The sequence below is a fragment of the Dromaius novaehollandiae genome, chromosome 3 (genome assembly GCF_036370855.1).
Source record: "Dromaius novaehollandiae isolate bDroNov1 chromosome 3, bDroNov1.hap1, whole genome shotgun sequence".
NCBI classification, from domain to species: Eukaryota; Metazoa; Chordata; class Aves; order Casuariiformes; family Dromaiidae; genus Dromaius; species Dromaius novaehollandiae.
Window position 1 is genome coordinate 7088569 of NC_088100.1, and position 27577 is coordinate 7116145.

Sequence of the window (27577 nt, forward strand, 5' to 3'; positions counted from 1 at the left end):
TAGGGTGGAAAGAATTTAATTAAGAAAGTAAATTCTGAAAAACAGACCTTGAATGTTGTTGTAGTCTCATGTTAAGATCGCAGACTATATAAATATTTCACTACATTAACTTAGGTTACCTGTGTTGCTTGTTCCAGTTCTATTTTTGTCTGTAGTCTTACTTTGAAGCAAGTAGGCTACAGTTAGATGTAGTCCCCCTTTTGCAAGGCTTATTCACTTAGCAGTCATTCTTCATCCTGGTGGCTTCAGAGAATCTCATCCCAAGAACCAGAACCTTGCTTTAGCTATTAGCAAAGCCAACTCCTTCTACTTCACACAGATACAGACAGCAATGCTAATACTTTAACTAGGGCTAAGGACGTGGAGTACTGTAACATCAAGGTGGTCAAGCAATCTGACCGGGGCATCACATACCCCTTTTCTTAATAGGGACAATGGAAGTGAGGGATGTCTCTTCCATACTGTCTACAGTAGTATTGCTGACATGAGGAAAGATTAACAAGGAGGGCCCTGCTTAAAGCTCTGCCTGAAGAGAGTAATGGTAGCTACAACAGGACTGGCCATTTTAGCAGCTTTTGGAAGGGAAACACTCTGAATATAGCAGTAAACACAGATCTTGGAAAATGGAGGTGGACTAAGTTCATGTGAAAAGTTGTATGTCAGAACAGAAACTCCCCTCTCTTGTTATCCTAAACTATAATCTCTGGCTTTCATTGCAACTTTTATGATGGCAGTTTTGGAGAGCTTCTTCCACTAGCAGATGGCTAGCTTGAAGGAGCAAAAACCTGCTCTTACTTGCAGTTGTTGCCAGAGCATAGCTGAAATACTTCAGATAGTTTGAAGAAAGTCTCTTTCAGTTGTTATTGAAAAAGGCTTGCTGGATGCAAACTGACTTGAAGCTTGGTTTTAGTTGAATTCCTTGATACTTAGCCTATCTTTGTAAACTTGGTTTTAAGTCAAAACCAGGAGGAATGTTTAAGTTGCCACCTGAAATGACTTATTTACAGCTTCCTAGAAAGCACAAGTTATCCTGTTACAGTATTTCAAAGAATTCCATTAATTCATCTGAATTAAAAACCTTTTTACATTTTAACAGTGTAGCCTGATGCATTATCCTTTTTCGTTCCACACCCCAAAAGCTGTGTAGGTGACCAACACTACCCTATAGCTCAGTAATATCTGGCCAGTATTAGTGTCACAACGTCCGTGGCATTTACAGACTTCTTTGTATTAGTTATTCAGGTTGAGCTGGAGACAAATCAATATTGGTGCCAGGAATAACATTGAGCCCTATGCCATCCACAAGAGAATCCCACTTACTGAAGTCCCTTCTCAGACCTATAAAATACAGGAGGAAAAAAACTGAAATGAGTTAAGGAGTCAAATTTTTATAAAGGTGCACCTAAATCGCATTATAGGATTATTGAAGGGTTTTTTATTTCATCTTTGTAAATGAAACAACTCAGCGATGTATGGGAACATTGTTTTATGCAAGGAAACTGACATTCCTTTTCTTACATATTAAAACAAATATACTAAAGCTCAAATGTTCTTCTTCTGAGTCACTTAGATTACAGAAGCAACTTTAACAAACCTCTAGAACAAGAATAGGAATTGAGTGGTGGTTCTTAACCTCTTCTGCAATGCTCATTTTCAATCTTGTTCTAAGCAGAATGATTATATGTAAAGTTTCACAATAATTAAGCATTGAGTCACTCCATACTTTGACTTAAATGTAGATACTTACTCAAATGTTTCTGCAGGAAGGCTAATGAAGCATGATTGCTAATATCAATAGCTTCATTCGGATCTATTTCTCCTTTTAATTTGAAAAATCTTCCAACAAGTTCTCCACTCACAAAGGTAAAGTCAGGAAAGCTCTGATGTACTGACCCTCTGCAAATAGAAAATGTTGAACAGCCTCATAAGAATAGAGTCTTCCAATTAAAAGATGACATGTTGCAAAGTCTTCAAAGACAGTCATGCATCTTATACCTATATTTTCTAGCACATAAAATAAAGCAGGTTAATCTCAGGAACAGGAGTATGCAAGATTAGCAATAAACTCTCCTAACCACAGAAGGGAGGCAAGTTTTGTACATGATGCTGTAAGTTACTAGAACTGCAGCAGTGATAGAAGAGTACGCTTGGCAAAACTTCAAGATCATCAAGTTGCCTCTCTCTTGTGAGTATAGGTGGATTATATGGGAGTCCATTCCCTGTAAACGGTGCTTTTACTAGTTGAGTGCACAGCTGCACCCAAAGTGTATTTAAAGTGTTCAGACAGAGATGATGCATGAGGCTCAGAGTGAAATTTGTGCCCCAGGGCAGGGATGTACACCTTGGAGTATCCTAAACTTTGGGTTACTGGCTGCTCCGAGATAGGTGTCTACTGTTAGAGACGTATTACCATCTGATTTAAACATGCAGTGAAAGCCTGGGCCTCAAGATAGCAGTGACTGCATTCCTTCCATGCAGGTATATGCAAGTGCTTGCCTGAACAGCTGCAACAAGAGAGCAAGTTTTATATGCAAAGATTTGTCTCCAACCAGGAGACGAAGGATGGATTCCTGATACTTACTTGATAGTGATCATTTTCTTGTTTGTATCATTGGAGCCAAGCTTCTTCATCTTTAAGATGTTATCAGCCCACTGGAATTTTTCAGAGTTGATAAAAAGCAGTGGTTGTTGAACACTGTTTTGGTAAATGTCCTCACCTACTGGAAGCATCCAAGCATCCAGTGCAATGCCACACCTGTCAAAAACAACTTCTGGATATTGTCGCAGAGGTAGAAAGCTTTGTATGGAAGCTTTGATTTGCAGCAAAGGTGGGAAAGAGAAACTATCTAGGATACTGAACAGGAAGATGGGTTTGTTTCAAAATGATTTCCGATCTGGGGGAAGAGTAGTCCATCATTTCCTTTGCTGGTCTCCACTACCAGCTGCAATTGGGCACTGGAGCTTCTGCAGGGTCCCACAGTATTATGATAAAACATGATACAACTATGTTCCAGTTCCCAGGCTTCAAAGAAACACAGGTTGAGAAAATGGTACATGGCAAACAAAACTTTTCTTCGAGAGCTGATTAGTGGTCAAGGGATCTTAGGTAAGGCCCTTTCCCCTCCGCCCCCAACCTCTCAAGTGCCAAATGTCCCTTGCCTTTGTTTTACATACTTACTTACCTGAATCTAATTTCTTTGCTGAGACTCTCTATAACTGTAGCACCACCAAAAGAGTGTCCCATCACAGCTATTCTGCTAGTATCAACAGAATCCTGCCAAAAAAATCCAGACGCTGTAAGAGACTTTCTTTTCCAATCTTTTCTTTGTGGATAGTTTTTTAGACACCAGACCCTACTGAAGTAGGAAGAGCATGATTCCAGCTCTTACCAAACTTATCTATCCAGCTTGAGGTGACCTGAAAATATGTTTATAAATCTAAAGTGTGATCTTCAGAACAGTGTACAGGAACCAGTTTAGAAATGTAAGAGGGAAATCAGAAACATTATTAGGCTTTTAACAAAATGAAATCACTGCCTTTCACTCACCTTTAGGAGATTCCAGTCAAAGTCTGAATTAAGTACATTCATTACTTCCTCTCCTGAATTAATTTCAAGAATTACGTTGAGGGCTTTGATACACTCCTGTGCTCTCTGTTGCACCTAGGGAGAGAGAGAAGATAGGACAGAGCAGTGGAATTACCTGACAACTGCTAAACTTGCAGGTCCTTTAGACACGAGATTAGTCTGATTTTTTCCCTAAGTTACAGATACGGTAAGTACTATCCTGAAGTGTAGCCTTGATCTGTACAATGGAACTCTGTCAAGTTTTGATAAATAGCAAATCTGACTTTTGGTGGTCAGAGAGCTTAAGCTGATCTTCTACACAAGGAGGAATTTACACCTATGGCATATGCTAAAGACCTTCAACTCCATCATCCGGTCACTCACAGGTTGTGGGGATGTGCAAAGGTGTAAATTACACATAGGCAAGGAAAACGGACTTGTGGCTCCCTCTTGTGCTCACTTCGATGAGCAAACTGCATTAAACCACTTGCCCTTTCTGCATAATAGCTTTGAAACTGTCTTTACACTGGAGAAACACAAAATAAGAATCTGTCTCAAGGCCCTTACTGTTCTGTGTACATAGGCATTCTTGAAAACTGCAGTAAAGCTGTTGCAAATACTGGTTTTCAAAGTTCAGTATATTGCAGTGCAGTTGATTTTGAGATTTTACTAAAAAGAAAAGCTTCAAAAAGAATCAAAGAACAGCAGCGTTCTAAGTGATCCACAGAGTTTAGAGAGCCAGCAAAATGTCTGTGCATCACTGAAGTTCAACTAAATCTCTCAAAAAACCTCTTGACTTTCACCAGTAGAGTTTCCAGGCAACAGCTCCTGTAGGCTGTTTACAAGCTCGAACATTATGTATTTAGGCTCATAAGTAGGATGTTGCGTAGACACAGGAAAGGTCACTTGTACTGGTGTCTGTTTGGCCCAGTGAGATAAAAAGAAACACTCCCCTGGCTTTTGTTGGGTTTGGATTGGGTGGAAAAAAATGCTCCCATATTTCAAAGGGCAAGCCTATACTTGGAAGAGCTTGCTAGTATAGCCGTATCATCTCTAGTATGGATGCTGCATATAATCAGTAAGTCTGCATTTGTTAACCCAGTTTACAGCAATGTAAAAATGTATTGAAGATGATGAAGCAACCATTCCCCTTAGAGCAGAAATGATTCACCCTGCTATGCAACAGTAAACAAAATAAAAGCAAAAGCAAGCCAAAGGCCACACAAACATTTGAATTCAACTCCATGCCACTTAAAGAACATGTCACACACAGAAGAAACAGCCAGAGCTGACTAAGCATGACATTGCAACCTCACAGGAAAGCTTCACTGAAGAAGCAGTTTATGCTATGAAGAAAGCTGTTGTTGGCTTTCATATTTCCAGGACTACAGGGTTTCTGTGCATTTTTATATATCTGCTGAGTCATGTTAAAGAAGTATTTGGCTTCAATATAGAGTTCTCCTTCTATATACAGGGAGGAAGAACCTTCCTGCCCAAATATTCCAATATTCCCACACACCAGCTACTTCATCCCCCGCAAATCCACCTCTGTATTTGGCCAACATCCCTTTTCATGAGCAATATGAGTAATAACTCCATCTGCACTCAGGGTTTTTGCCACTACAACTTCATCAATTACAAATCATACCCAACAATGCTTTTGACCCACAGCTATGCCGACAGAAGACTTGCAGGCCTAGCCAAAAGGAGAGAATGTCCTAGCTTTCATCAGTCCAAAAGACGCGTCGTTCCTGCCTCACTTCCTAGAGGACAGAGCTATGATGAGTACCTGTTTGTGACGCAAAGAACGTTCTTCCTCTCCAGACTTTAGTTTCCTGTAGTAGATCCACTCCTTCTCCATGTTCGATGTAGACTCTTCCTGTGGCTCAGAAACAGACTTTCTTTTACAGTAGTATGTTGCTGAAGCTGATTCATCTCTGTAACACAGACAAACGATTATTTCTGAAGATATATTCCATTTGGTTTGGGAGAAGTCATTCAAAGTTTTATACTTATCTCAAGAAATGCAGGCTCCCAATTTGGTGCTACTGCAGTTATAACTGATGTAGACAAGAAATTCTAAATAAGGAATTAACCCCACCAAAAGTCCCACAACCTTTCTATCCTCCAGGTTCTAATAATAAGAGAGAGAGAAAAATAGTATGCTTTAAGAATGACAAATGCTATCTACCATGAGCCTTTTCAGTCAGGGACTTCAAATTCATTTCCCTTTGTTTAGCTAAGGGTTGAGCTACAGAAGTACCATGGAGTTTGAAGGATATATTAGTTTTGCTTTTTTTTTTAAAAAAAATCTACTTTACAACAAGTAACATCCTATTCTGCCTCTGTTTAATTATTAAGGCCATTGTTGAGAAAAATCAACCCTCTTTAGTCAAACCAAGTATTTTTTAAACGTAAGATCTCAGACTTTGCTGACAGTTTCTAACCAGAAGAAATCACAGCAGTAGAACAGTATGAAAAAGTTTGTTTCAATTACAAGTATGCAGTATACATACCTGTGTTCCACAGCAGCAACTATAAAACCTTGAGAAGCCATCTCAATGCAAATAGCAGAATAGATAGTCCTGCAATCAAAACCACACTCTGGTTATACACATACAACATAATTATTTTTACTTGGCTCCTTAAACATTGACTAAGCCACATGTGTGCAAGCTGTATTTCAGTATTTCTTGCTTTATTTTGCCGGCTGGTAGAGCATGCTTTTGTATGCCAGTCACCTAAGTGTCTTCTAAGTTTCACAATACCTTGTAACTATCTCAGTACCTGTTTAGAAGAAAAAATGTTAATGATTAAAAAAGTAGCACATTGATGCTTTGCATCTTCAAAGACCTGTTCAAATATTAACTAGCTAATCTTCACAGTATATACTTCCATCCCTAAAAAAACCCAAACAAACAAGAAATAGAAATCAGTAAACCAAAGCCTCTGCTTCCATTTACTGGCATTGATTGCAGTGGAGGCATACTGATCCTGAGCAGCCTGCTCTCAAAAGCTGTTTCAACTATGTGGGGATCTAACCCCCTCTGCTGAAAAGCTGTTCAGTACCATTCCTGGAAGCTGTTATCTTCACAGACAACAAAAATAGTTTGTCAACAAACTGTGGAATTACCGAAAAGCTCCGAGTCCATGGGAAAAAACAAGGAGTGGGTATTTTTCTCCGGACTTGAAAGCAGCATTTGATTTTGCAGGACAGGTCACTGAACCTAGATAAAAAACAAAGCATGTCATTATTACCTACATGAGAAAAAAGCATTTGTTTCTTTGGGAGAGATCCCAAGAGTTTCCCTCACCACAGTGGTGACCACTGATCTCAGAGAGGTCATCTGAAGAACAAGTTACCAAATCTTAAAATGCAGAAGGCAAACGGGGATCTTATTCTGTGAATACTTTCTACTTGGCAGAAGACACTTTCCTCCTCCTCCTCATCCAGTCCACATCCTAGCACAAGCACTATGTATCTTTCAAACCCTAAGAGAACAGATTTTCAAGAAGTGCTAGGCATCCGAGTCTGGTTGATATTCAGAGTTTAATATCTATCTGACCTTTGTTCATTTGCAAATTTCTCTGTGGGATTTAAATCCTGCCACAGTGGATCCTGCCACTTACCCACACTGACTACAGCAAATCTCCCAGACCCTGATATTTATAACAGTCAGGGACTGCTGGTCTGCCCAAGGAGCTGGGTCACATTCAGTATTGAGCCTTGCTACACAAACCCTTCCCAAACACACACGGTTCTTCAGGAAAAACTACCTTGTAGTCCTACAGCAACAACATACTGCTCACACAGCAGTGAGGCCACTAACCCGCCTACAGCTCATACCCTCTCACTAGTCAATAAAAACATAAACCAGTCATACCAACATAGTATTGGAAAAGCCTTTCTCCCACAATTCGGTACATGTTAAGGAAGTCACAAAGTCCGTGATAATATTCTTTATCTGGAATCCATGGTGCCTCTTCATTTTCTGTGGCATCGCATGATGGATAATACAGGCGCAAAAAACTTCCCTAGGATTAAAAAAGAAATTTTTTTAATGTATTGCAGAGAAAAAAGAAGACAAACACATCTATGACAAAGGCTTAAGATGCAAGAAAGGCAGCTCAAGATGTAAGAGAATCTCATGAGAAATTTTTTATCCAATACAGGCTTTGGTGCCAATCCTATGTCACTATCTTTTTGTACCTGCAATGACCTAAAGTAGTATGATTGCTGGCATCCAGATGCACATGATTTCTTCTAGGTTAGCCTACGGCTAATTCAAAACTCTACATTTAATTGATTTATTAATTACAAACATTCACTACCTCTTTGCTCTATTTCTCTCTGTATCTTGCTGAATCTTTTCTTCCATCTTCCTTAAGTCTGGTGACACAGTTCACTCAATTTAACAGTCTGCTGCCTCCAAAAGGAGTGATGGTGTCTCCTTCAGCCTTCCTGTAAGCTCTCATTGCTTTCCTTGCATCAGTGGGTCTCTTGGAGCCCTTACTGAGCCAATTCAGCTTGCTAAACAGGGGGAAAAGTTAACTAACACCCCTAGAAGTATAGTTTTCCACCAGGTTAGCACAACAGATTTTACTTGGAGACTAATTTCTGGAAGTGTGGTCCAGCAGACAAGATGTGGGCAGAGTCAGAGGCATGGTGTCAACTCCTGCGGACAGGGAATAAATTCACGGTCAGAGTGTTCCTGTCTACACTAAGCAAAGGATATTTCTGTTGTCAGTAAAGCACTTTGACAGTTGCACAGCAAAGCAGTGTAATACATTCTTTTCCCTCCAGCCTCCTTGTCAAGATGTTTACAAGTCTGTAGCGGTCCCTCTCTCTAAATACAATTTTATTACCAGCAGTTTATCTGTCTCCATTTCCTATTATGGGTTTCAATCTCCTCTTTCTGCCCATATTCCAAGTCATCTTGTAAACCAAGCAAGCTTTCCACAATCAAGTGGACTCTCCATTCCCCCTTGCCAGTATTTTTTCTACACGGACCACAACAATGTACAAATGTGCAGAGCATAAAGGAGATGTCCCAGCAGATGACGCATGTGCAATCTGCATTCTTACTTCGTGGTTTGCAAGGGAATTTGCAACACATTATTAGAATTCACTTTCTGTCTCTGTTTTTTAGGAAATTAACTCTAAAACTGCAGACAAGGCAAGAAGGTCAAAAAGAACAATACTTAAAATAAGCTTTGGAATAAAGTCAGGTTCCTCAAATACTAGTTTATCAGTTTCATACAGAATGTGTACCAAAAGCTTGTTTAATTAACCTTGTTTCCATTAACAAACTTAAATCAATCCTTGACACAAAGACCCTTAAGGAAAAAAGCATAAAACCTTTATCCATGCTGGTAATTATATTATCTTGATCCCGGAATATCCCTGTGAATTCTTCCAGGTGACTAGCTGTTTAGCAGCAAGGAAGAGAGCTTCATTATGTGTCCCTTACAGAACTGTAATTATGTGGATTCCTTGTCTAATAATAACCCATTGCTTGATTTCAGAGAGAGACTAATTATTTCTTTGTGCTCATACAAAGTAAGCACAGGACAGCAGAGAAAAACATACAAATAACCACTGCAAACCAATCACAAATTCCACTATACCTAGCTAGCCTGAAGAGTAAAACCACAGTGCAAACACAGCAGTGTCCTCGTAGGAAAATGAAGAAGCAAGAGAATTTGAAATGGAAACCCATAAGCAAGCTCATTAGCTAGCTATTACTTTTCCCATCTTCTTATCATGGTGCCTCCCCATTACAGCACTAACAATAGCAGAATAAACATCCTGCTCTTTTACAGATAGTTACAGTTTCCCTAAGACATCTCACGCTTTACCCTGCAGCTGAAACACTACATATTCTCTTTACCCAGCCCTGACAAATCCTGCTAGGATCTTTGTGATGAGAATAGCTACAGTCATGGAAACTGGGTGCAGAGTTGGGCTCCCTGGGAGCCAAATGCAGAAGGGAGCTCCGCAGTAGATGTGAGGAACCCCCTGGGTGCCAAGAGGACATGGTTTCTCTGTAGTATCTTGCCTAGGGAAATCGGAAGGCAGGGATATTAGGGGAGGGAGGAAGTAACTTTCATGCTACATCTACGCTTGTAAATTTAACCAAGCCAGGGAATGTTCCTGGGCATCAGAATTTGATAAACTGAACTATTAAATATAGTCAAAGTGGTCCATGGCCTGCCTCTGCCGTGAGTCAGGCTGGCGTGCTCTCAGTCAGTTCCTGGAGACATGCCATCTCCTGAACCGTGCCCAGTACACATCCTGCTTTGGGATGGAGAGCAGAGAAAGCATGCTTAGCTGTGTGAGCATGAATCATGTAGTGCCTCTGCAAACAGACAAGGCCTCCTGTTTAATTCATCTGCAAAACTACAGAAAGTTGTCAATCCAATATTGTGGCTTAAATCAAAAGGAGGAAGAACTGACTGCTTTACCTCAGCTGCATTTTCAGTCATCAGGTCTGTACATCCAACAGAGTGCGGTCCTTTTCCTTCAGGGATCCTATAAAACTTCTCAGTGTTGCTGCTCCCCATTTCTTTTGGCACCTTAACTGACAAACCTGGGGAAAAACACAAATCAAGAGACTTCAATGGCCTTGCTGGCATTTGTGATCCGATCATCTACACTGAAAAAAATGCAGTGCGCTAAAGGTCCAGACTAGGAAAGTGAAAGGTTTATGAGAAACAGATCTGAAAGCTTGAGTCATCCAGTCTGACTTGCTCTATGAAAGAATTTCCTTAGTCCTGAGGATCAGACAGCACGCTGCTCTTGAAAATGCACCGAACAGGAAGGCTTTGGGTCTCAATATCCTGGAAAAAAATCAAACTCAAGTGATTACACTCAACCCACTTCCATTCTCTCAGTTTCAGCTGGAGGTTTTCTTCAGTCCGTCTCCCAAATGATTCTGCAGCATTAACAGGGCCTGTCCTGCCACGACACAATGGTGTAAGGGGTTACGTTTTCAGATCCTTTAAGTGTGCATTGCTCAGAAGATAAAAGTTGCCTGTATTTAGAGTCCTTTTGTCGTTATAAAAAAGAGAACTTCAGACACTGGGGGCCTTCTGGAGTTTCTAATGCACTTATTTTAATAAAAAGTTATAAATCTTTCCACCTCTGGGCTCTGGCTAGCTTAGGATGGCGTCAACAGGGAGGAAACTTTTGTCTAAGGATCCAGCAGTGGCATTGAGGAGGTCATGTTGCTGTGGTGCCCAGCAGCAGCAATCTCACTTATCAGACACAAACAGGGAAGCACAAGCCTGAGAGCAGCGGGTTTCAGATGTGAAGACAGTTCCCTCCCACACAGGCTACGAACTAAAGCTGCTCCTCATATGAATGGCACAGAGGGAAGTTTTCGCAACTCCTTGGTAAACAGAACTGGCGTACACATCTGGTGGAGAAGAAGCTCATGCAGAAGATGAAAAAAAATCCTGCAGCCATTTTTCCAAGAGCCACAAGGAAACCTGGACTCGGTCACTGGAGAGAAAAGGCACAGCAGAAGAGTCACGGAGGAGTGCAGATGAGGCTGGTGGAAAGGAGCAATCATCCCCCACAGGCACCGCGGAGTCACACGTCTAAGCTGCCTCAAACAGTCTCACCCTGGGATGGGCAGAGGGAAGCAGCTGCTGTCTGAATGGAAGGGTGAAGAAGCTGTTTCTCAGAGTAGCCAGAAGATGTAAACTGGCCCCTGTGACTCGCTCTGGCAGCCAGGATGGCGTGACAGCCCCATCCCAGGCTCGATGCTAAAACCCAGCCGCGGTGCGCGCCTCCGGCAGCCATCCCCCAACGCCGGGCACGTCTGCGTCCAGCCTGCGAGCCCCCGCGGTGCCCCGGCCCCAGCAAAGCCTCCGCGCCCCCCCGCCGCGGCGATACCTGCCTGCGGTCCGACGAGCGGCGGCGGCGGCGGCTCGCAACACGGCGGCATCCCGCGGCGGCCCGCGGGCCCTGCGCGCTCCGCGCTGCCCGGCGGGAGGCGGCGGGGCGGGGCGGGCAGCGCCGGGGCGGGCAGCGCCGCTCCTCCTGCTCCTGCTCCTCCTCCTCCGCCGGAAGAGGCAGCGCGGCGGCAAGATGGTGCGGAAGCTCAAGTACCACGAGCAGAAGCTGCTGAAGCGGCTGGAGCTGGTGAGCTGGGAGGCGGCGGCGGGCAGCTTGGCGGAGGTGCGGGCGCTGCGGCGCTACCGCGTGGGGCGGCGGGAGGACTACGCGCGCTACAAGGCGCTGAGCCGCGCCGTGCGCGCCCTGGCGCGCCGCCTCCGCGACCTGGGCCCCGCGGGCGGCGCCTTCCGCGCGCGCTGCGCCGCGGCGCTGCTGGAGAAGCTCTACGCCATGGGGCTGGTGAGCTCCCGGCGCTCGCTGGCCCTCTGCGAGCGCGTCTCGGCCGCCGCCTTCTGCCGCCGCCGCCTGCCCTGCCTGCTGCTCAAGCTGCGCATGGCGCAGAACCTGCGCGACGCCGTGGCCTTCGTGGAGCAGGGCCACGTGCGCCTGGGGCCCGAGGTGGTCACCGACCCCGCGCTCCTGGTCACCCGCGCCATGGAGGACTTCATCACCTGGACCGACGCCTCCCGCCTCCGCCGCAAGGTCCTCGACTACAACCAGGAGCGCGACGACTTCGACCTGGCCGCCTAGACACCGCCGACACCATCCACACGACCGGACCTCCACCACCAAACTCGACCAGACATCCACCACCAAACTCGACCGGACCCCTGCACCAGACACTGCTCACCGCGACGCTCTCCGGCCCATCCCGAGCCGCTCTCCAGTCTGCATAGCGGTGGGACACTCTCTGCTGCCTCCCAGAAATAAACCAGGATGAACTCTCTCCACGTTGCGTGTCTCTGTTGTCCGTTTTTCCCCCTCAGGCAGCGTTTTGCCTCTGAGCTCAGCACATCAGTAGCAAAATGGTTGGCGTCAGGCTCTGGCTCTGCAGTTATCGGGTCCCAGTAGGTCCCCTTTGATCGGCACGCGTCTTTCCTGCTCCTCTAATGGCTGCTGCGGCGGCACTAGGTTGCCTTGGGGAGTTCGTGCTGCCACGGAGCTCAGCGCTCGACTCCTCCGTAGGCAGCAGCGTTGACAGCTAATCCACCCTCTGACGAGGAAGGGTGATGTGCACGACCGCAGGGCTCGCCGAATTCCTCCTAAGGCGGCCGCACTGGGAGCTAAATCGGGTAATGCCAACATGCCTTGGTGGACCTCGGCCAAGGAGAAGCTTGCCTGGCCTCGCACGTGTGCTCTTGGGCTGTTGTCATACCGTGGGCTGCGCACGCCACAGTCGGAGGTCAGAAGTGACTTTGCAGTGTTGTAATGCTGAATTAGCACTTGTCTGGGTCTTCTCCATATCGGTCGTGTGAATGCGTAGACCGGCCTACGCAGAGATGGCGATGACGGGTGACGAGAGCCCAAAGCGGTCGTGTCTGTACTAGCCCCAGCCTTGATGCCTCTCTCAGCTGTAATTTTTCCTCCTTACCATGCAAGACGCACTCAGGAAGAAGCATTTAATGATAAAACTGTAACAACGACTCCATTAAATACTTTAAATCCCCATATCAAACCTGAAAGGAGAGCAGGGAGGAGATATGTTCATTTTTAGTAAAGGGAGGTATTATTGCACTCCTAGTTTTAAAGTTGGCCACCTTCTCACGTTAGAAGGGATTGCTGAGAGTTGTGAAATGTTCGTCTGCATGCGTAAAACTACATTTCTGCAAACCAGAATGATCACTTTGAGATACCTGGTTTTATAAAACTTAAATCCCACAAATAAAGTGGAAGTGCTCTGATAGCATGAAAGGGCCAAGTTGGATGCTGTTATTTTAAGTGGTTGGCTGCTAATAATAGATGCTGAAAGGAGTATTAAACTTGGACAGCCACTCGGAGTAGCTGTTTTAGGACCAAATGCTATTGCTGTGGTATTTGGCAACTTTGCTGTTTCTTTTCTAAGAACTCCCTTTCCTGACACTGCTTTACCCCATCTCTAGCTACCAGTTCCTCATTTAGCTGGTGTGTGGAAAGTAACCAGAATACTTGCTTTTAGAATGATTTTCTTCCGGTTTAGAGGAAAGTGCCAATAGCAAAATGTTTGGGGTTGTCTCAGGTCTTAGCAATAACAAGGAAGTAGAGAAATGAGTTGGAGTAGTGCTCAGATACATGGGCACTTCTCTGGCTGGCACAAATAGGCTGTGGGCTTCCTATGTGCACCGGGAGAGAGTATTATCTATTGGCTGGTGGGAAGTTTTGATTATTATTATTATTATTTTTTCTTTAAGACATTAATATAGAAAGCAGTGCTTTTTTAAAAGCTCAGCCGCTTAGCTGAGCGGCGGTTCTTGTGTATCTCAGAAGGCCTGGCTGACCTCCAAGCTCATCCTGGAGGTATTTTGATAGGGAAGAACTGGGACTGTAAAAGTCTTAGCTCAGAAACAGAATTGAAAGAAGATACAAACATTACGTGCATAAGAGGTTGTAAGCTGGAAGAGAAGTCTGACTTCCAGCGTTCGGTATCTTTGTACTAGTGCTCCAGCTGACAACTGGGCACTCATTTACATAGCAGGATCTTAATGAAGTTGCCAGATACTGTTTAGACTAGAAGTAAAAGCTGTCCTAAACATGACTACGAGTCTACTATTAACTTTTGCATTTAGCTCATAAGCTGGATAAATATCAGTACTTCAGTGGAACCTAAGGCCTTCCAGGACTGTTGGGAACTTTATTCCTCTTTGGAAAAAGAGCAGAAGAGCAAAAATAAAAATGCTTTTACATTGTTAAAGAAATATGTGTGTATCTTATGATGTAACTTCTCCGAAAGTTTCTTGTGATTTATAAATACTCCACTAGGCACTGTTTATCATCTTGCAGGGAGGTTTCCTGAGGTTTTCTTTCCTTTTTCTTTTTTTTGTTTTGTTTTTCTTTTGAGGAGGGTAGTTTGATAGTTACAGGTCATTAGAGGTAAAAGGACATAAAAATAAATGGTTTGATTATATACTTACATATATACATTTTTTTCCTCTAGAAGTGCTTTCTTTGCCTCTGATCACAGCTACAAAAGGAATTGGTCGAATTAGGAGAGGAGTTTCAGACGCCCTGACTGTTTTGGGTCCAAAGGGCTGGACTGCAGCTCCCACCAGAGCGAGAGTCTGGGTGCATTAGAGCGGCTTTTCTGAACGGGGAGGGTGTTGATTTGAGGGGCGTTGCTGGATTATTGAATTAGGACCAGAAACTGACCTCAAATATTTTGGCAGTTGCTTCTGAAAGCAGCTAAGTGTTAGAATTTTTACCAGTATAATAAGCCAAATGCTATTAAGCAGAGCACTAAGTAAAAAAAAAAAAAAAAAAAAAAAAAAAAAGTATATATAAATAGGATCACAAGAGAGATAGGGTAACAACTTCCCTGCCCTCCCCATTTATCATTTGAACTACTCCTGGTTTATACTCAATTTTTTTAACAAAACATCATACTTAACACCTTGAAAAAATCTTTTTCTGAGTGAAATGCTTTGCTTATGATTAAAAAAAAAAAAAGAAAAAGAAATTGAAAAAAACATTTCATACCTGCAGCAAGACTTTTCATAAACACCTTTCCCGCTTTCATCCAAAATGATGTCATCATTTCTTGGGAAATTTAGAAAGTGTGTAAGTCAGGTGTGGTTAAAATAGCACACTCGTCGTACTTCACTGTTTTGGGGAACTTAAATAACAGGGCAGTGACACGCGCCATTGCATAAGAGCCTGTGTGTTGCATTTCGCTACTACTCAGTTGCTAAGCTGTCGCTGCCTCAGTCTGGTGCATGCATCCCCCAAAGAAATGCTAAAAAGGAAAATCTCAGGCCTCAGATGTAGAAGGCTGACAGAGGGAGAAAGCCAAGAATATTTTGGAGGACTTCGTAACGCTTATTGCTGCCAAAACTTTCTTTCTGCGGGACCAGGGAAATGCGGGTGCCAGGAGCCGGCGCCTGGGCCGATGCCCCGGTTACGCGCTCAGAGGTATTTCGGGAGCCGGAGATGACCTCCTTGGGAGTGCAGAGGTGGGGGCTGGACGGGGGCTGCGGCAGGGGTTCGTTAGGAAGAGCATCATCCTACAGGCTCCTTGCATTGCAGAGAGATGACGTGAAGGTGTGGGAAGATCATTAACCTCGGTGGTATTTAATTATTCGCCTCTTCTCTTTGTCCTAATACAACTTTACCTGGTTCATTTGTGCCTCTCCAATGTCTTATATAGCAGGAAAGGATCTACAGAACTGTAGCTGGTTAAATTAATTGGAAGAAATGGTGGCTAATTGATTTCCCTACAAAAACTGTGCTGTGGGATAAGAATATTCAACACTCCTGCTCTGATATGCTGGCTCAGAAATAAAATTCTTGTGTACTTTTTAAGAAGTACATTAAAAGTACTTTAAAAAGGCTCTGCTTTTATATAAAAGTCGGGAAGTCTGCTCTTCTGCTGGTTATACAGTAGATAAGGAGATGAGTGTTGAGCTGTTAAATTCTTAATGGCTAATACATAGGAATACATCTGCCTAGTATAAGTCCTGAGCCCAGCTTAAATATCATAAGCAGCATATCTTCTAGATATGAAAAAGCAGGTTGCATCTGATGTTAGCAAAAACGTGGGCATGCTGCTAGGTATTCATTTGTAATCAGGCAGATCTGCTTATGGTTTCCTTGTTTTTAATATATTAATGCTTTTGTCTTTAATTTGTGAATTTGAATGCATTTGACTGTGCTGATGTACCCTGTTTGTCATCAGCCAGTTCCTACATCTAGAGGCAGGCTTGGAGTTAAGGACTGTAAGTACACAGAAACGGCCATGCACTCCACTGATACAGGGAAAGAAAATGTGCATTGCGGGAATGTGCAAGGGAAAACATTTCCAGCTGTTCCCAATCCACGAAAGGGCAGTTCTTCTTGTCACGAGCCTGGCTTGCGGCTGCTCCAGCAGCTCCATCCAAGGCAGAGCCCTGCCTACGCCCGTGGGGAGCCTCAAGGGAGGCTGAGCAACAGCAAGGGGGAAAGGGCAGAGAAAAGCCGGAAAGCAGCTAGGACGGCCTCCATGCTCTTAAGTATACACAAAGGCTTGCTTTTTTCTTTTTTTTCCTTTTTTTTTCTTTTTTCTGATTCCAAGGGCTGGATCCAAAGCCGATATAAATCAACACTGACCTCGGTGCATCTGTGCTAACTCGCACAAGGTGAGAATCCGGCCTCGTGCTTTTTTTGTGCCAGACCCTGCAGACTTCTCGTCTCCAGAGCTGCTGTGGGTTGTAACGGCACTTTTCTCAATGTAAGAAAGGCAGGATCAGGTCCTGGGCGATTACCGTGATTAGTTATGCTGCATGCTTATTTCCAGAGCATTTTGCAGTATATTAGCTTTTCCATTATTGTCAAGCTGTGCAGTACCTCCGAAGTGCATGGAAAGTCACTGGCCTAGAAAGGTGACATTGGTGTCAGGGCTGGCTGCCCATTGTGTGATCTGCGGAGGTGCACTATACTCAATCTCTGACGCCTCTGCTGTGCTGCATGCATTCCTGCTGCTGCTGCTGTGGTCTTTCAAAGGTGTTAACACTTTAAAATCAAGAGTGAAAGTCGATTTTTTTTTTTTTTGAACCAGTGCAAAAAATATATCCTGTGCACGTTGTGATTGGGATTGTATTTGTCGAAGGAGGAAGCAAACGCAGAGCTGAGCTACGTGACATACCTCAAAACAAAGCACCTGTGAACACAAATTGCAAGCAGTTCCTCACTCGCGCTTTAAAAGTGGGCAGTGGTAAGGGAGGTTTTACCAGCGCCTGTTTTTTTGTTTTTGTTTTGTTTTTCTGACTTTGGCCTGTACTTTATTTGAAGCCTGCCAAGGAGGAAGGACTGAGTCAGCAGGGCTGCGAGTCTGGAGAATGCAAAAGGGGGAATGGGAAAGGAAGCGTCCCTCAAGTTTGGTCTGAAGGCTTTTGTATTGCAAGGTCTAAATAGCAGAGATGCTGGCTGAAATGCAAATGTGCTGCTCTACGGTACTTTTTCCAGTAAACAATACCTCGTTTTCTAAAGGCTACTTCAGCCTGACATCTTCCGAGCACTTGGCACGGGCTGGTGAAGGGGCAATGCCTGCCTAAATAATTCTGTCGGTAGCATCCCTGCGATCCCAGGTGCACTGCAGGCTGGGAAGTACCTTATATCCCCGCTGTGAAGATGAGGAACTGAGAACTCAGAGTGGTTAGGGTGGAGCTGGGCTATGCTCAGTGTTTCAGGTGTGCCAGTCCAGCATGTGGGGGCCACTGATACTCAGGGCAGTTCTGCTAAGCTGCCGCCAGGCCCCATTGGGGTGAGGAGGGGTGATCCTCCTGCCGCTTCAGCCATCAAGCCCCCCGCACCTCCCTCTCCAGCCGTGTTGCCGTGCCTTTTCCACGTGCTGCTCACAGCAGCGTTCACAAATGAGGTATTACCCCTCTTGTGCCTGCCGAGTCTGGCCCTGTTGCGGTGCACCACGTGCCGCCGGACGGAGGTGCCACCATCCTCCTCTTGAGCCCTGAGCTGGGTAACCCGTTCAGAGTACTTTCTCTGTGTGATTTGGCACTGGAGATTGAATCTAAGAGGGAATTCTTATTGCTGGGGGAAGGGATCATCCCTTAATCTCTACCACGTGCTACAAAACATTTCAACATTCACAGGGTCTGGAAGAAAAACCCTGGTGTTATGATGGCTTTCATCTGAGAGACACAGGTTTGGTCCCTGTTCTGAAGAACGCTAGGCATTTAGGCCACTGTCCTCAACCTCATTTTGGCTTGGTGCTTGCTGTTTCAGGCCTGAAGTTGGTTGTGTGTGTTGGAAAGTGTTTCTGCTCCAGCATAAGGACATGGGGACACGGGATGAAAGGAGCAGGTAGTGGCTTCAAAGTAAGCAGCAGGCGCTTAGGTTCAGTGCACCGTTAAGGGGTAGGAGAACTGCCTGGTACAGAGCACGATGGGCACCACACGTTCGCGGGATTTCCAAATGTGGTCAAGCTTTCTGATGCATAGGGTAGAAGTCATACATCTAGCATTTCTTAGGGGCAGGAACATGCTGGCTTGTGATTTCTATTTTTTAAGACTACTTCTCCTGATGTTATTAGGGAAGCCTGGGCACCTCTATTAATTCCATGAACAAACTGAGAATGTGTCACTGCAGCATGTACATCCCTGTAAATCTAGGCCTGAGTGACATTCCTGGACTCTTACAGATCCAAGAACTAAATCCAACTGTCCTCCAAGTGTACCTTCCCCAGCAGGAAAGTCCCGTCTCTCTCCTATACAAGTATGACTTCACCAGCAGAAAGATCCCCCTCCTACACTAATATTAGCTGATTTTGAGTAGAAAAAATGTCCAACTTCTACCAGGTGGAGAGAAATGGAGACCAACCAATAAACACAGGCAGATATGGAGATCTGAGCATCTCCAGTTTACTCCAGTGTGCCCACAGCAGTAAGCCACAAGAGCTTCTCAGCTGTTGTAAATCATGTCAGCAGGGCAGAGAAGTGTAATTCTACATGGCATTATTTCCCTTAATTTTTACCCAGAATAACCTCCTACCTTTTCTCTAGAGAGTCAACACCTACCATTCCAGGAATGACTTAAATGCTTGTGTCACAGGGGTAAAGTACAGGCTGATTCTTGCGGTGAATTCATCTGACTAATATTAGAGTCTACCACGTAGTCACCTATCTCTGAGCTCATTGTGTTTAAATCCTACCAGGGGAATCATGTCCTAAAAGCACTGTCTGCCAGCAGCCAAGATGAGGGCTTCAGTGTAGGCATCTGCATTGTCTTAGGTGAGAAGACTCTTGTGCTGGCTGCCCGGCCAAAGCCCCCTGTGCTATCAGGTGCTGTCTCCTGTAGACTCATGGAATAATTTAGGTTGGAAAGTGCCTCTGGAAGTCCTCTAGTCCAACCCCTGCTCAAAGCAGGGCTAGTGCTAAAGTTCAGCTGGGTTGCTCAGCACCTTGCCTGAGTTTTGAATATCTTAACAATGGAGACTCCACAACCCTGTCCCAGGGTTTAATCAACCTTGTGATATAGATAGATAGATGGATATTTTTTTCTTTCCATCTAGTCTCAATCTCCCTTGCTGCAGCCCATGAGTGCTGCTTCCCATCCTTTCACTGTGCACCTCCAAGGAAAGCCCAGGCTGAGATTTTCCTCCAGGGAAGCTTTATTCTCCCTCTCCCTTAATGCGCTCTGTGCACACAGCAGCGCAGGGACATGTCGCCTTCTCCCCACCACGGCCCCGCTGTCCCAAAGGGACACCCAGGGGCTAGAAGAGAGCAGATCCTCGGGCAGGGTGCAAGACACAGCCGTTCAGGAACGGCTGTGGGGGCAGGAGCTGAGAGATCGCAACCAGGGAAGGAGAAAGCCAGAAAGCCGAGCAGGCAGCTATGCAGAAAGTCAGCTCACAGAGCTATCTAAAACCCTCCTGCCAGCACCGTCGCTCCTCCCCGCGCTCTTCCCAGCTGCCTCTCGCTGCTTTTTGCCCCCCTCCTTCAGTGCCCAGCGCCTCACGTACCTTGCACACCGTGTCCCCGGGGCCCTCCGCAGCACGAGCCGGCCGCCGCCGCCGCTTCTCTCGCGGGCAGACCCGCCGCCCGGCACCCGCCGAAGGGGAGGGACCAAACTTTGCCTTAGTTTTCACGCCAGATGGCCTCCCTGGGAGAGCCCTTTCCGGGGGCCTCGCAGGCGAGCTTCGGGCGGCGGAGCCATTCTCGGAAAACTCGCTGCTTCCAGCCGGATCCGGCGGCTGTGTAGATGCTGGGTTGCGGCTTTGCACGTCAGGGGTTGTTTATACGCGGTGGGAGGGCTGGCTGGCACACGGCGCTGTTTGTGGCTGCCTCGGCAGTGCTGCTGAGCGTGGGAGCGGAGAGGCTGCCTTCGGCTCCTGCATCCCTGCAAAAAAATCCCTCTGCGCGATCCCGCTGCACGAGCAACCCAGCCCCGGGGGTACCGCAGGGCGGCTCGCAGCGTGGCTGAGCTTGGCTCAAGGTCTGTGCGCAAAGACCTGATGCTTTTCATCCACGCCTGCATCCGTGCCGTCAGCGAGCTTGGCCTGGCTGCAAACTAACCCTAAAACCAGCAGCAATGGTAAAAGATTATTTTGCAGAGTGATCACGGGTTGATCCTGCTGATGAAATGGCCGTATGAGCTTTGAGCAAAGGGAGGTGCCAGGGGCACGACAGAGGTGAGAGGGAGGGTGAAATTTAGCTTGGCCTAAGGTGCTTGGAAAATTGTGCCTTGGAGAGCTGGGGGGCTCGTGGGGTGGGATCGTTCGGCTTGCTTCCTCTCCCCTTGAAAGTTAAGTTATATTTTTAAACTCTGAATTTTGTTGGCATTTCCTCAGAAAACAAGAACAACGTTGCATGAAAGCATCTAAGATTTTTTTTTAATTTATTTTTGACTACTACTCATTTCAGTGAAGGGCTGGATGCATTAGAGCATATCATTTTCAGGACAGGTTTAATGCTGTTGTAAGATCTTGGAGGATAACTCTGAAGAGCTATTTAATCAAGGAACAGGTTCTTCAAGGTCCATGAGGAGGTAATGATGGGGATGAGAGGTGTACAAGTGGTTAAATTAACACAGACATGCCAAAGCCAAGGCTACTTTTGTAAACCGCTAAGGAACAGCAAAATCTATTATATTTTTTAATAGGGATTTATTATGGCTCTGATTCTGCACACAAATTATGTGATTTGAAGGAACTGCAAGGACATAATAGGGGTCAAATAAATTTATTAATTATACTGCAACCTGCAAGGTTTAGCTGAAAATGCCCAATGCAGCTCTGGCAGAAGTTTGATGACAACTGGAGAAATAAGTGAGGGTAACTAGGGAGTCACAGACTTTTTAAAGAAATACAGCTACTGCACCAACAGTAATCCTCTGCATACAAGTGAAAGAGCCAAATCTTCTAAACGACGTGGCATGCACTCCTAGCAACACTGAACAAGGTGGGATGACCCCTAAAATATACCACCTAGATTTGGGGCATATGAATCCACTCAGTGCACTGTTTAAAGCTGTTTTGCTGGGATGGTTTTCTCAGTTTGTGCACAGGACTTAGTAAAAGTAATGTGTCTTTCTCTTGGAGGTGGTCTACACAGTCCAACCACCAAGGTCAGGGCGCCCACTGAAGCGGGCTGTGATTCCCTCTGTCTCATTTTCCTCTTGCACAAAAGCAGGGTGGAGACGGGGATGGATGCTTCCAGCCTGGGGTTGGGATGTGGCTAGGATGAATATTGGAGCTGGGAGCTGGGAAGCCACCCTGTCCACCTCTGGCTCTCAGGGTGTAGCTGTAGCCCCTCGAATTGCAGACTTTCTCCTGTGTCACCTTCTGCAAGCTCTGCCATTAGCCCTTTCCAGCATGCTGGACGTGGAAATCACCTTCTCCCAAATATGCTGAAGTTACATTGTGAAGTAGATGTTAGCTAAGCATAAACCAGATCAAGTCCTAAAACTCTTCCAATTTATGAAGGGATCTGGACCAACTGGCTCGAGACCAGCTGTAGATGTGGGAGTAAAAAAGCGTAATTCCAGTCCTTTATCCCCACTTATTTGGCCAGACCAGAGAAAATGTCTCAGTAAGTTTCCATTCGCAGGATGCTGGATGATGGAAAAGCGTTGTGATCCCCGCAAACTGGTTAAATTCCCTGCCAGCAAAGCAGCCGGGAACCATCCTCCAACACAGGTATTCTCAGTGCAAGCTGCAGTCTTGTCGGGGCTTAAAATCTGCTTGCATTTCTTGATTGGAGTCTGTTGTGTGGGACTAAAAAGAGCCCAACACAGCTACGGAAAAGAGCTTTTTTAAGCCCCATGGCATTTTAAGCCCCATGGCATAGCTAGGTTATTTGCATGGAACTTTCTTTTTTTACAATAGCAGTAATAGATCTGCAGCATCAACGATGGGAGGAGCCAGTTTCCATGGCAAGTAACAACAGACCGAAGGCGAATGTTTGGTCTGGGCTGGCTGTTCTTTAGCAACATCCTTGAGAAGTGCAAACGGTTTTGTCTACGAGTCCTTTATATAAAGGACTCTTCACTCCAGATTTCCATGTTTATAAATGAAATGTCACCATCAGTCTGTGATCACTGGTTTTAAGATGAATTACTTCATTTTTTTTCTCTATCATTTGTTTTTGCTTTTTTTTTTTGTATAAATCCTGCTTTCTCACAGTGAGTGCCTCATTTTTAATCCAGACACTGCGTGATGCCTCTTAAGATGAGAGCAGCGGATGTATCAGAGAACACACACTGAATGACGTTGCACTGATACCAGGTATTTTCTGAAATGTGCAGCATGACAGAGCTTCATGAAGCTGTAGCTTTGGGGGATTACGACCTAGTGGAGGAGATTTTGAAGAAAGGGCACTGCGACCCGAATTATAAAGATGTCGACTGGAATGACAGGACCCCACTGCACTGGGCTGCTGCGATAGGTAAGGGCACCCATAGTGTCTTAAAAGGCAACGCCGACTGTAATTACATCCGGCTGTGATTAACACAGGTGATGGTTGAAGTTCCTGTCTATCCTTTCATCCTTAGCAAAAAAAAAAAAAGAGAGAGAAAAAAAAAGTCAATTTCAATGGGAATTTTACTTGCAAAATAACTCCTGGCATTACATTCAAAGTGATATCCTTTTGCTTTTTTTTTCCTACCTCGTGCGAAAATTGTAAATTTTCACAATACTCAAATGTAGTGTGTCTGCTTCTCCCTCTATCCGATAGAAAATAGAAATAGCTGGGTTTTGCTTTTTCAAGCAGTTCCACAAGTTGTGGAAATTTGAAGCTGAGTGAAAACAAGCAATTTCAGTATCTCATATAAAACAAACTTTTATTATAGATGCTCACAAGTTTTCCAATTTATACATTTTAAAAATTTATTTTATATTGGTCTAAAAAATTAATTGAAACAATGGAATAGTGAAGGCCCAAGTAATTGATATGTGCTGTTCAGAAAGTATCAGAAAACTTTTTGACTTTATTGCTGTTCTTGTTGTTAAATGGTTCAGGAAACAGCCTGCTTTGAAAAATGAATGTTTTCTGATGAATATATTTTATTTGATAAAATTGCCAAGCCGTGGGTATAACCTATCACTATGTGGCTGGAGGGTTTTATAGGCCTGATCAAATGTTTACAACTATCTTCTGTGTCTTGATGGTTTGAAATCTAATACCGGTGCATCCTTTCTCTGTATTTTTCTGCAATAACACAAGGGCAATCGGAGCTGGTTAAGCTGCTTGTGGATCACGGGGCTCGGCCTTGCTTGAGAAACGACGTGGGTTGGACCGCGGCGCACTTTGCTGCCGAGTCGGGACGCCTGGGCGTGCTTTGGACCCTTCACTCCTTGCACGCCGCCATGGATGCGGCGGATCTCTTTGGCGATACTCCCAAGAGGCTTGCGGAGATCTACGGGCACAAAGACTGCTTCAAGTTCTTAGAAACGTGAGTAGTGATAGCGGTTTCTGTGAATGCTGAAGTAGCAGAAGATGCTGTGGTGGTGGGAATTAAATTGACTGCTGTATAGAGACACGTGCATTCTTGCCACCTAAAGCCTAGCGAAGCTGTTGAGTAGGAGACATGCGAAATACAGATCTTTGCCATGAGCAGTTGCACAGTGGGAAGCCAATGGGAAAACAATCATTTATTCCACTGTCTTCCATGGTTTGCCCTGGTAGTTCTTCAAAAAGTATTACCGTTTCCTGAGCTTTGGAAAAGTATACCATTTTGTCTATTCATAGGCTTTGCAACATCGTTAAAATTCATTGCTTCCAAATTTTGGAAGACTCCTTATTGTCTTAACCTGTATGGTCATCATTGTTTTTTCTGCCCGTTTATTATCTGTTTTTTCTTTCCTTTATTTATTTTCTAAGACAATATTTCTAGCATCTAACTTTTGTCCATTACTATAAACTTTTTCCTATTTTTCATGTTTAGCTTTATTATGTATTTTTAATATGTATTAGGTATTCATTTTTTAATAAGTATTGTCACTCCTATATATACAACTAGTAAATTGCTTTTGAAGGGTTCCCTATTACTATGCATGTTTTCCAAATGAAGTATTTTCTCCCCACTAATCTGACTCACCGTATTTCCATTTTTGCAGAACTGGCATAAAATAGATCTCAAGCCTCTCACTTGGCTTATATAACTTAACTTGTCGTAACAAGTCAGTTTTTCTTCTGATTAGCTGGACTTCGAAGTTTTTGGTGAGACACTACAACCTGCCCAGCATGGGACTCTGGGCAAGAAATCACATTCCTCTTTCACTGGATTAGGCTGCAGTCCTCTTGTGAGTCACCACTGTAACTTCCAGACCCTGAGAACAGCCAAGGTTGAGAGTTTTCCTTCCCTTTCTATGATTTTACAACCCCATTGTAGTCCTTAATTGGTAACTTCCTTGTTGCTGCAATATTTTCAAGACTGTTTGAGCACCATATAAATGAGGTGCTCGTTGTATGTACATTTAATCCAGCTCCAAGTCTTCAGTTTGCCTTGAACGTTGCATGCAAACCTCGTACAAATTAGCAGTGCAGATTACAGACTTGGCATTTACAGTGCTTTTTCCAAACCACTTCTGCTACTCACTGCCTGTCGGGCTCGGGGCTGCCTCTTTCCACATCTGTGTTATTGAGGAGCTCAGCCCAAGAACGTCAAAGTTCAAAATCAGGCGTGGTGGCCATACAAATGTCTGAGAAGGCCAGTGCCTAACCAAAATTGCCTTAAATGTCTGAGAAGGCCAGTGCCTAACCAAAATTGCCTTTCGGAAATCGATGTTTCCACATACCCTGTAAAGCTGTCTGTTACTGCTATTATGGTTTTCCTTTTGCTATACTTCTAAGCTTGTTATTTGCTGCTGGAATGCTGCGTGTCCACCTCTTGACACCATCAGTATCCGTCCGTAGGAAAAGACACCCAAGCTGGAGACTTTCTAGGATAGCCCACATATCATGTTTCTAAGCTCTGGCTGTTATGGAAGCTGATGAGGCCTTGCATTTTACCTGCCCAGCCCATTGGAGCTGAAACCTTGCTGTTTATGGAGCTGACCTGCTGCAAACCTTCAGTGTCCGCACGCTAGCTGGCACAGCCTAAGACACATGGGATCTTTACACTCTCCGTAGCTTCTGGGTATATCTTTTACCCACTGGTAAGTCTCACATCCATGCACACAGGGCAATCAGTGCTGTTACTAGCTTTAGATCTGGAGTTTAGCCAGGAGTTTAATCCCCCCTGACTTGTTCTGTGGCCTGCCCAGGGCCATGCCAGCATCTTGGAGGTAAGCGCTCATGTCCACATCAGTACAGGTCCCCCGGCCTCTGAGAAATGAATGCACAAATGATGGGCACTGCATTTCTGCCTACCTCTGTGGGAGGTTTGCATGCCAAAATGAAATTTAAATGCTAAACAGCCGATATGTAAGCTTTGCTAATCAGGTCTTTACTACCTAGACCCTAGCAAGGATAATCTCAGGTTTGCAGTTGGGACCATGCCTTCCAGGTGAGGGTTTTCTCTTCATCCTGTTCTCCATTCTTTGCTTAGTTTCAGTATCAGAACAAGTAAATACTGTTTCCCCTAGAGGGTGAAAGGTCTGCAGATTTGCTCCCTTCAATTAATCATTTATATCAACTGCTTACCTATCAACCGCTGTCACTTTTACACTAAGCTTACCATTAACTCCTGTTTCACGGGTTCTGCTGAATCTGTGGAATTTGCTGCGCTGCTCACCGTAGCCGCGGTGGTGAGGTGATTAGCCAAGGCGAGGGAATTACCTGGGCGATACAAATGAGTAACGCGCACAGCAGGCAGAGGAGGCTGTGTGACGGAGATAGCTGCCGGAATGATTGACAGAATGACTGACATCCCCATCTCCGGGAGTGTGAGGAGGCAACTGCCTCGGGCGACCCTGGGAACCGATTTTGGGTTTTCCGAGGCGAATGACTAACGGAGGGCGCAGGAAGCGAGCGGTGGTCCTAAAGAGTGGCGTGGTGGTCTGACTGGCCCCGTGGTGCCCGGCTGCTGAGCCAGGAGCGTGGCTGGCGGAGCAGGGAGCGCGACTGCCCGTGGCGTCATGCAGCAGCGCCTTGGCTCCAGGTGTGTAAAAGGGGGTCGGGGACCGGGGCAACAGCTGGAGACCAGGTGGTTCCCGAGGACCCGGAGGAGGAGGTGGCCTCACGAGCCCAGCCTGGGCTGGTCTGGGCAACACAGGTTTCTCTGCTGTCACATTGCAAGAAATGGCTGGAAATAGGAACCTCTTGAAGGACCTCAGTGAGCTTCTTGAGAGGCTGCAAAGGTAGGCTGTTAAAACAAAGTACAAAGGTACCATACGCCCTGTCACATCCCCTCGCTCTGCCCCCAGAGCCCTGGCAAGGAAGAGAGGGTTATACACGCATTGCACTGTGTGAAGAGCCAGGCGAGGAGGTGGGCTGAGCCGACCGAAGAGCGGAACCTGGATACAAATAGCTACCGCGGTGCCAGGGTCTCGTTTGAGATAGACCAAGAAGGGTTGTCTGAAGTCTGCAGATCTCGCACTGCAGAAAGCACAGAGAGAGGCGGAGGAGCGAGGGCTGGGAGGCCCGAGAAACCAGAAAGACCCTTGGAGAGCCTGGGCCTTGTACTGCTTGTGAGAAGCCATCAAAAGCCATCATCAACCTTGTGCAGCCACGGCAAAGCCTGTGGGCAGCCAGAGCAACCAAGATTTTATCACTGGGGCTCAGGAATCATTTTTTTAAGCCCAGTCACTATAATTTACAGGTGTGGGGAGAGCATCTGCCCAAATGCAGGTTTCACTTCCTCACATTGCCAAAAAAGCTCTGAGTTACCTAGGAGGAATTAATGGTATTTATGGTATAGTAACAATTACCTTCTGCTTCTGCAGATATGTGCAATGTCCCACAGATTATTTCTGTCTCCAGGCAGTGCTTGCTTAGGCTCCGCACGGGAGCTAGGTGGTACCTCTGCGTATTGCAGACAGAAGATGAAGC

The 27577-nt window shown here is 45.2% G+C and overlaps 3 protein-coding genes across 15 annotated transcripts in view; 2 read left to right on the plus strand and 1 right to left on the minus strand.

Moving 5' to 3' along the window:
* PLA2G7 (phospholipase A2 group VII) lies at nt 1-20244 on the minus strand. Of its 6 annotated transcripts, XM_064508320.1 has the most exons (12): nt 20110-20238; nt 15138-15197; nt 10031-10155; nt 7450-7600; nt 6699-6792; nt 6082-6150; nt 5355-5502; nt 3548-3661; nt 3183-3274; nt 2582-2755; nt 1748-1896; nt 1-1338 (listed from the first exon to the last, which is right to left on the minus strand). In XM_064508320.1, exons 2-12 carry the CDS (start codon nt 15193-15195, stop codon nt 1235-1237), a joined length of 1278 nt encoding a protein of 425 aa, XP_064364390.1. In that variant the 5' UTR covers nt 15196-15197; nt 20110-20238; the 3' UTR covers nt 1-1234. The 6 variants fall into 6 exon arrangements, with proteins under 6 accessions (XP_064364390.1, XP_025949654.1, XP_025949651.1 ...); XM_026093869.2 differs by lacking the exon at nt 15138-15197 and having other exon boundaries at nt 20110-20244; XM_026093866.2 differs by lacking the exon at nt 20110-20238 and having other exon boundaries at nt 15138-15213.
* Nucleotides 11624-27577, plus strand: part of ANKRD66 (ankyrin repeat domain 66) — an 18878-nt gene continuing 2924 nt past the window's right edge. For 2 of the 8 annotated variants that reach the window (XM_026093875.2, XM_064508325.1), the window contains exons 1-3: nt 11624-11714; nt 22794-23032; nt 23810-24038. In XM_026093875.2, the coding sequence (XP_025949660.2) occupies nt 22885-23032; nt 23810-24038 (377 nt within the window). In that variant the 5' untranslated portion in view covers nt 11624-11714; nt 22794-22884. Of the gene's footprint in view, nt 11715-20476; nt 20779-20811; nt 21548-22195; nt 22285-22793; nt 23033-23809; nt 24039-27577 lie in introns of those variants that run through there. The other 6 variants (XM_064508324.1, XM_026093873.2, XM_064508323.1 and 3 more) reach the window with 6 other exon arrangements.
* IMP3 (IMP U3 small nucleolar ribonucleoprotein 3) lies at nt 11661-12418 on the plus strand. Its single transcript, XM_064508322.1, has one exon. It carries the CDS (start codon nt 11661-11663, stop codon nt 12216-12218), a length of 558 nt encoding a protein of 185 aa, XP_064364392.1. The 3' UTR covers nt 12219-12418.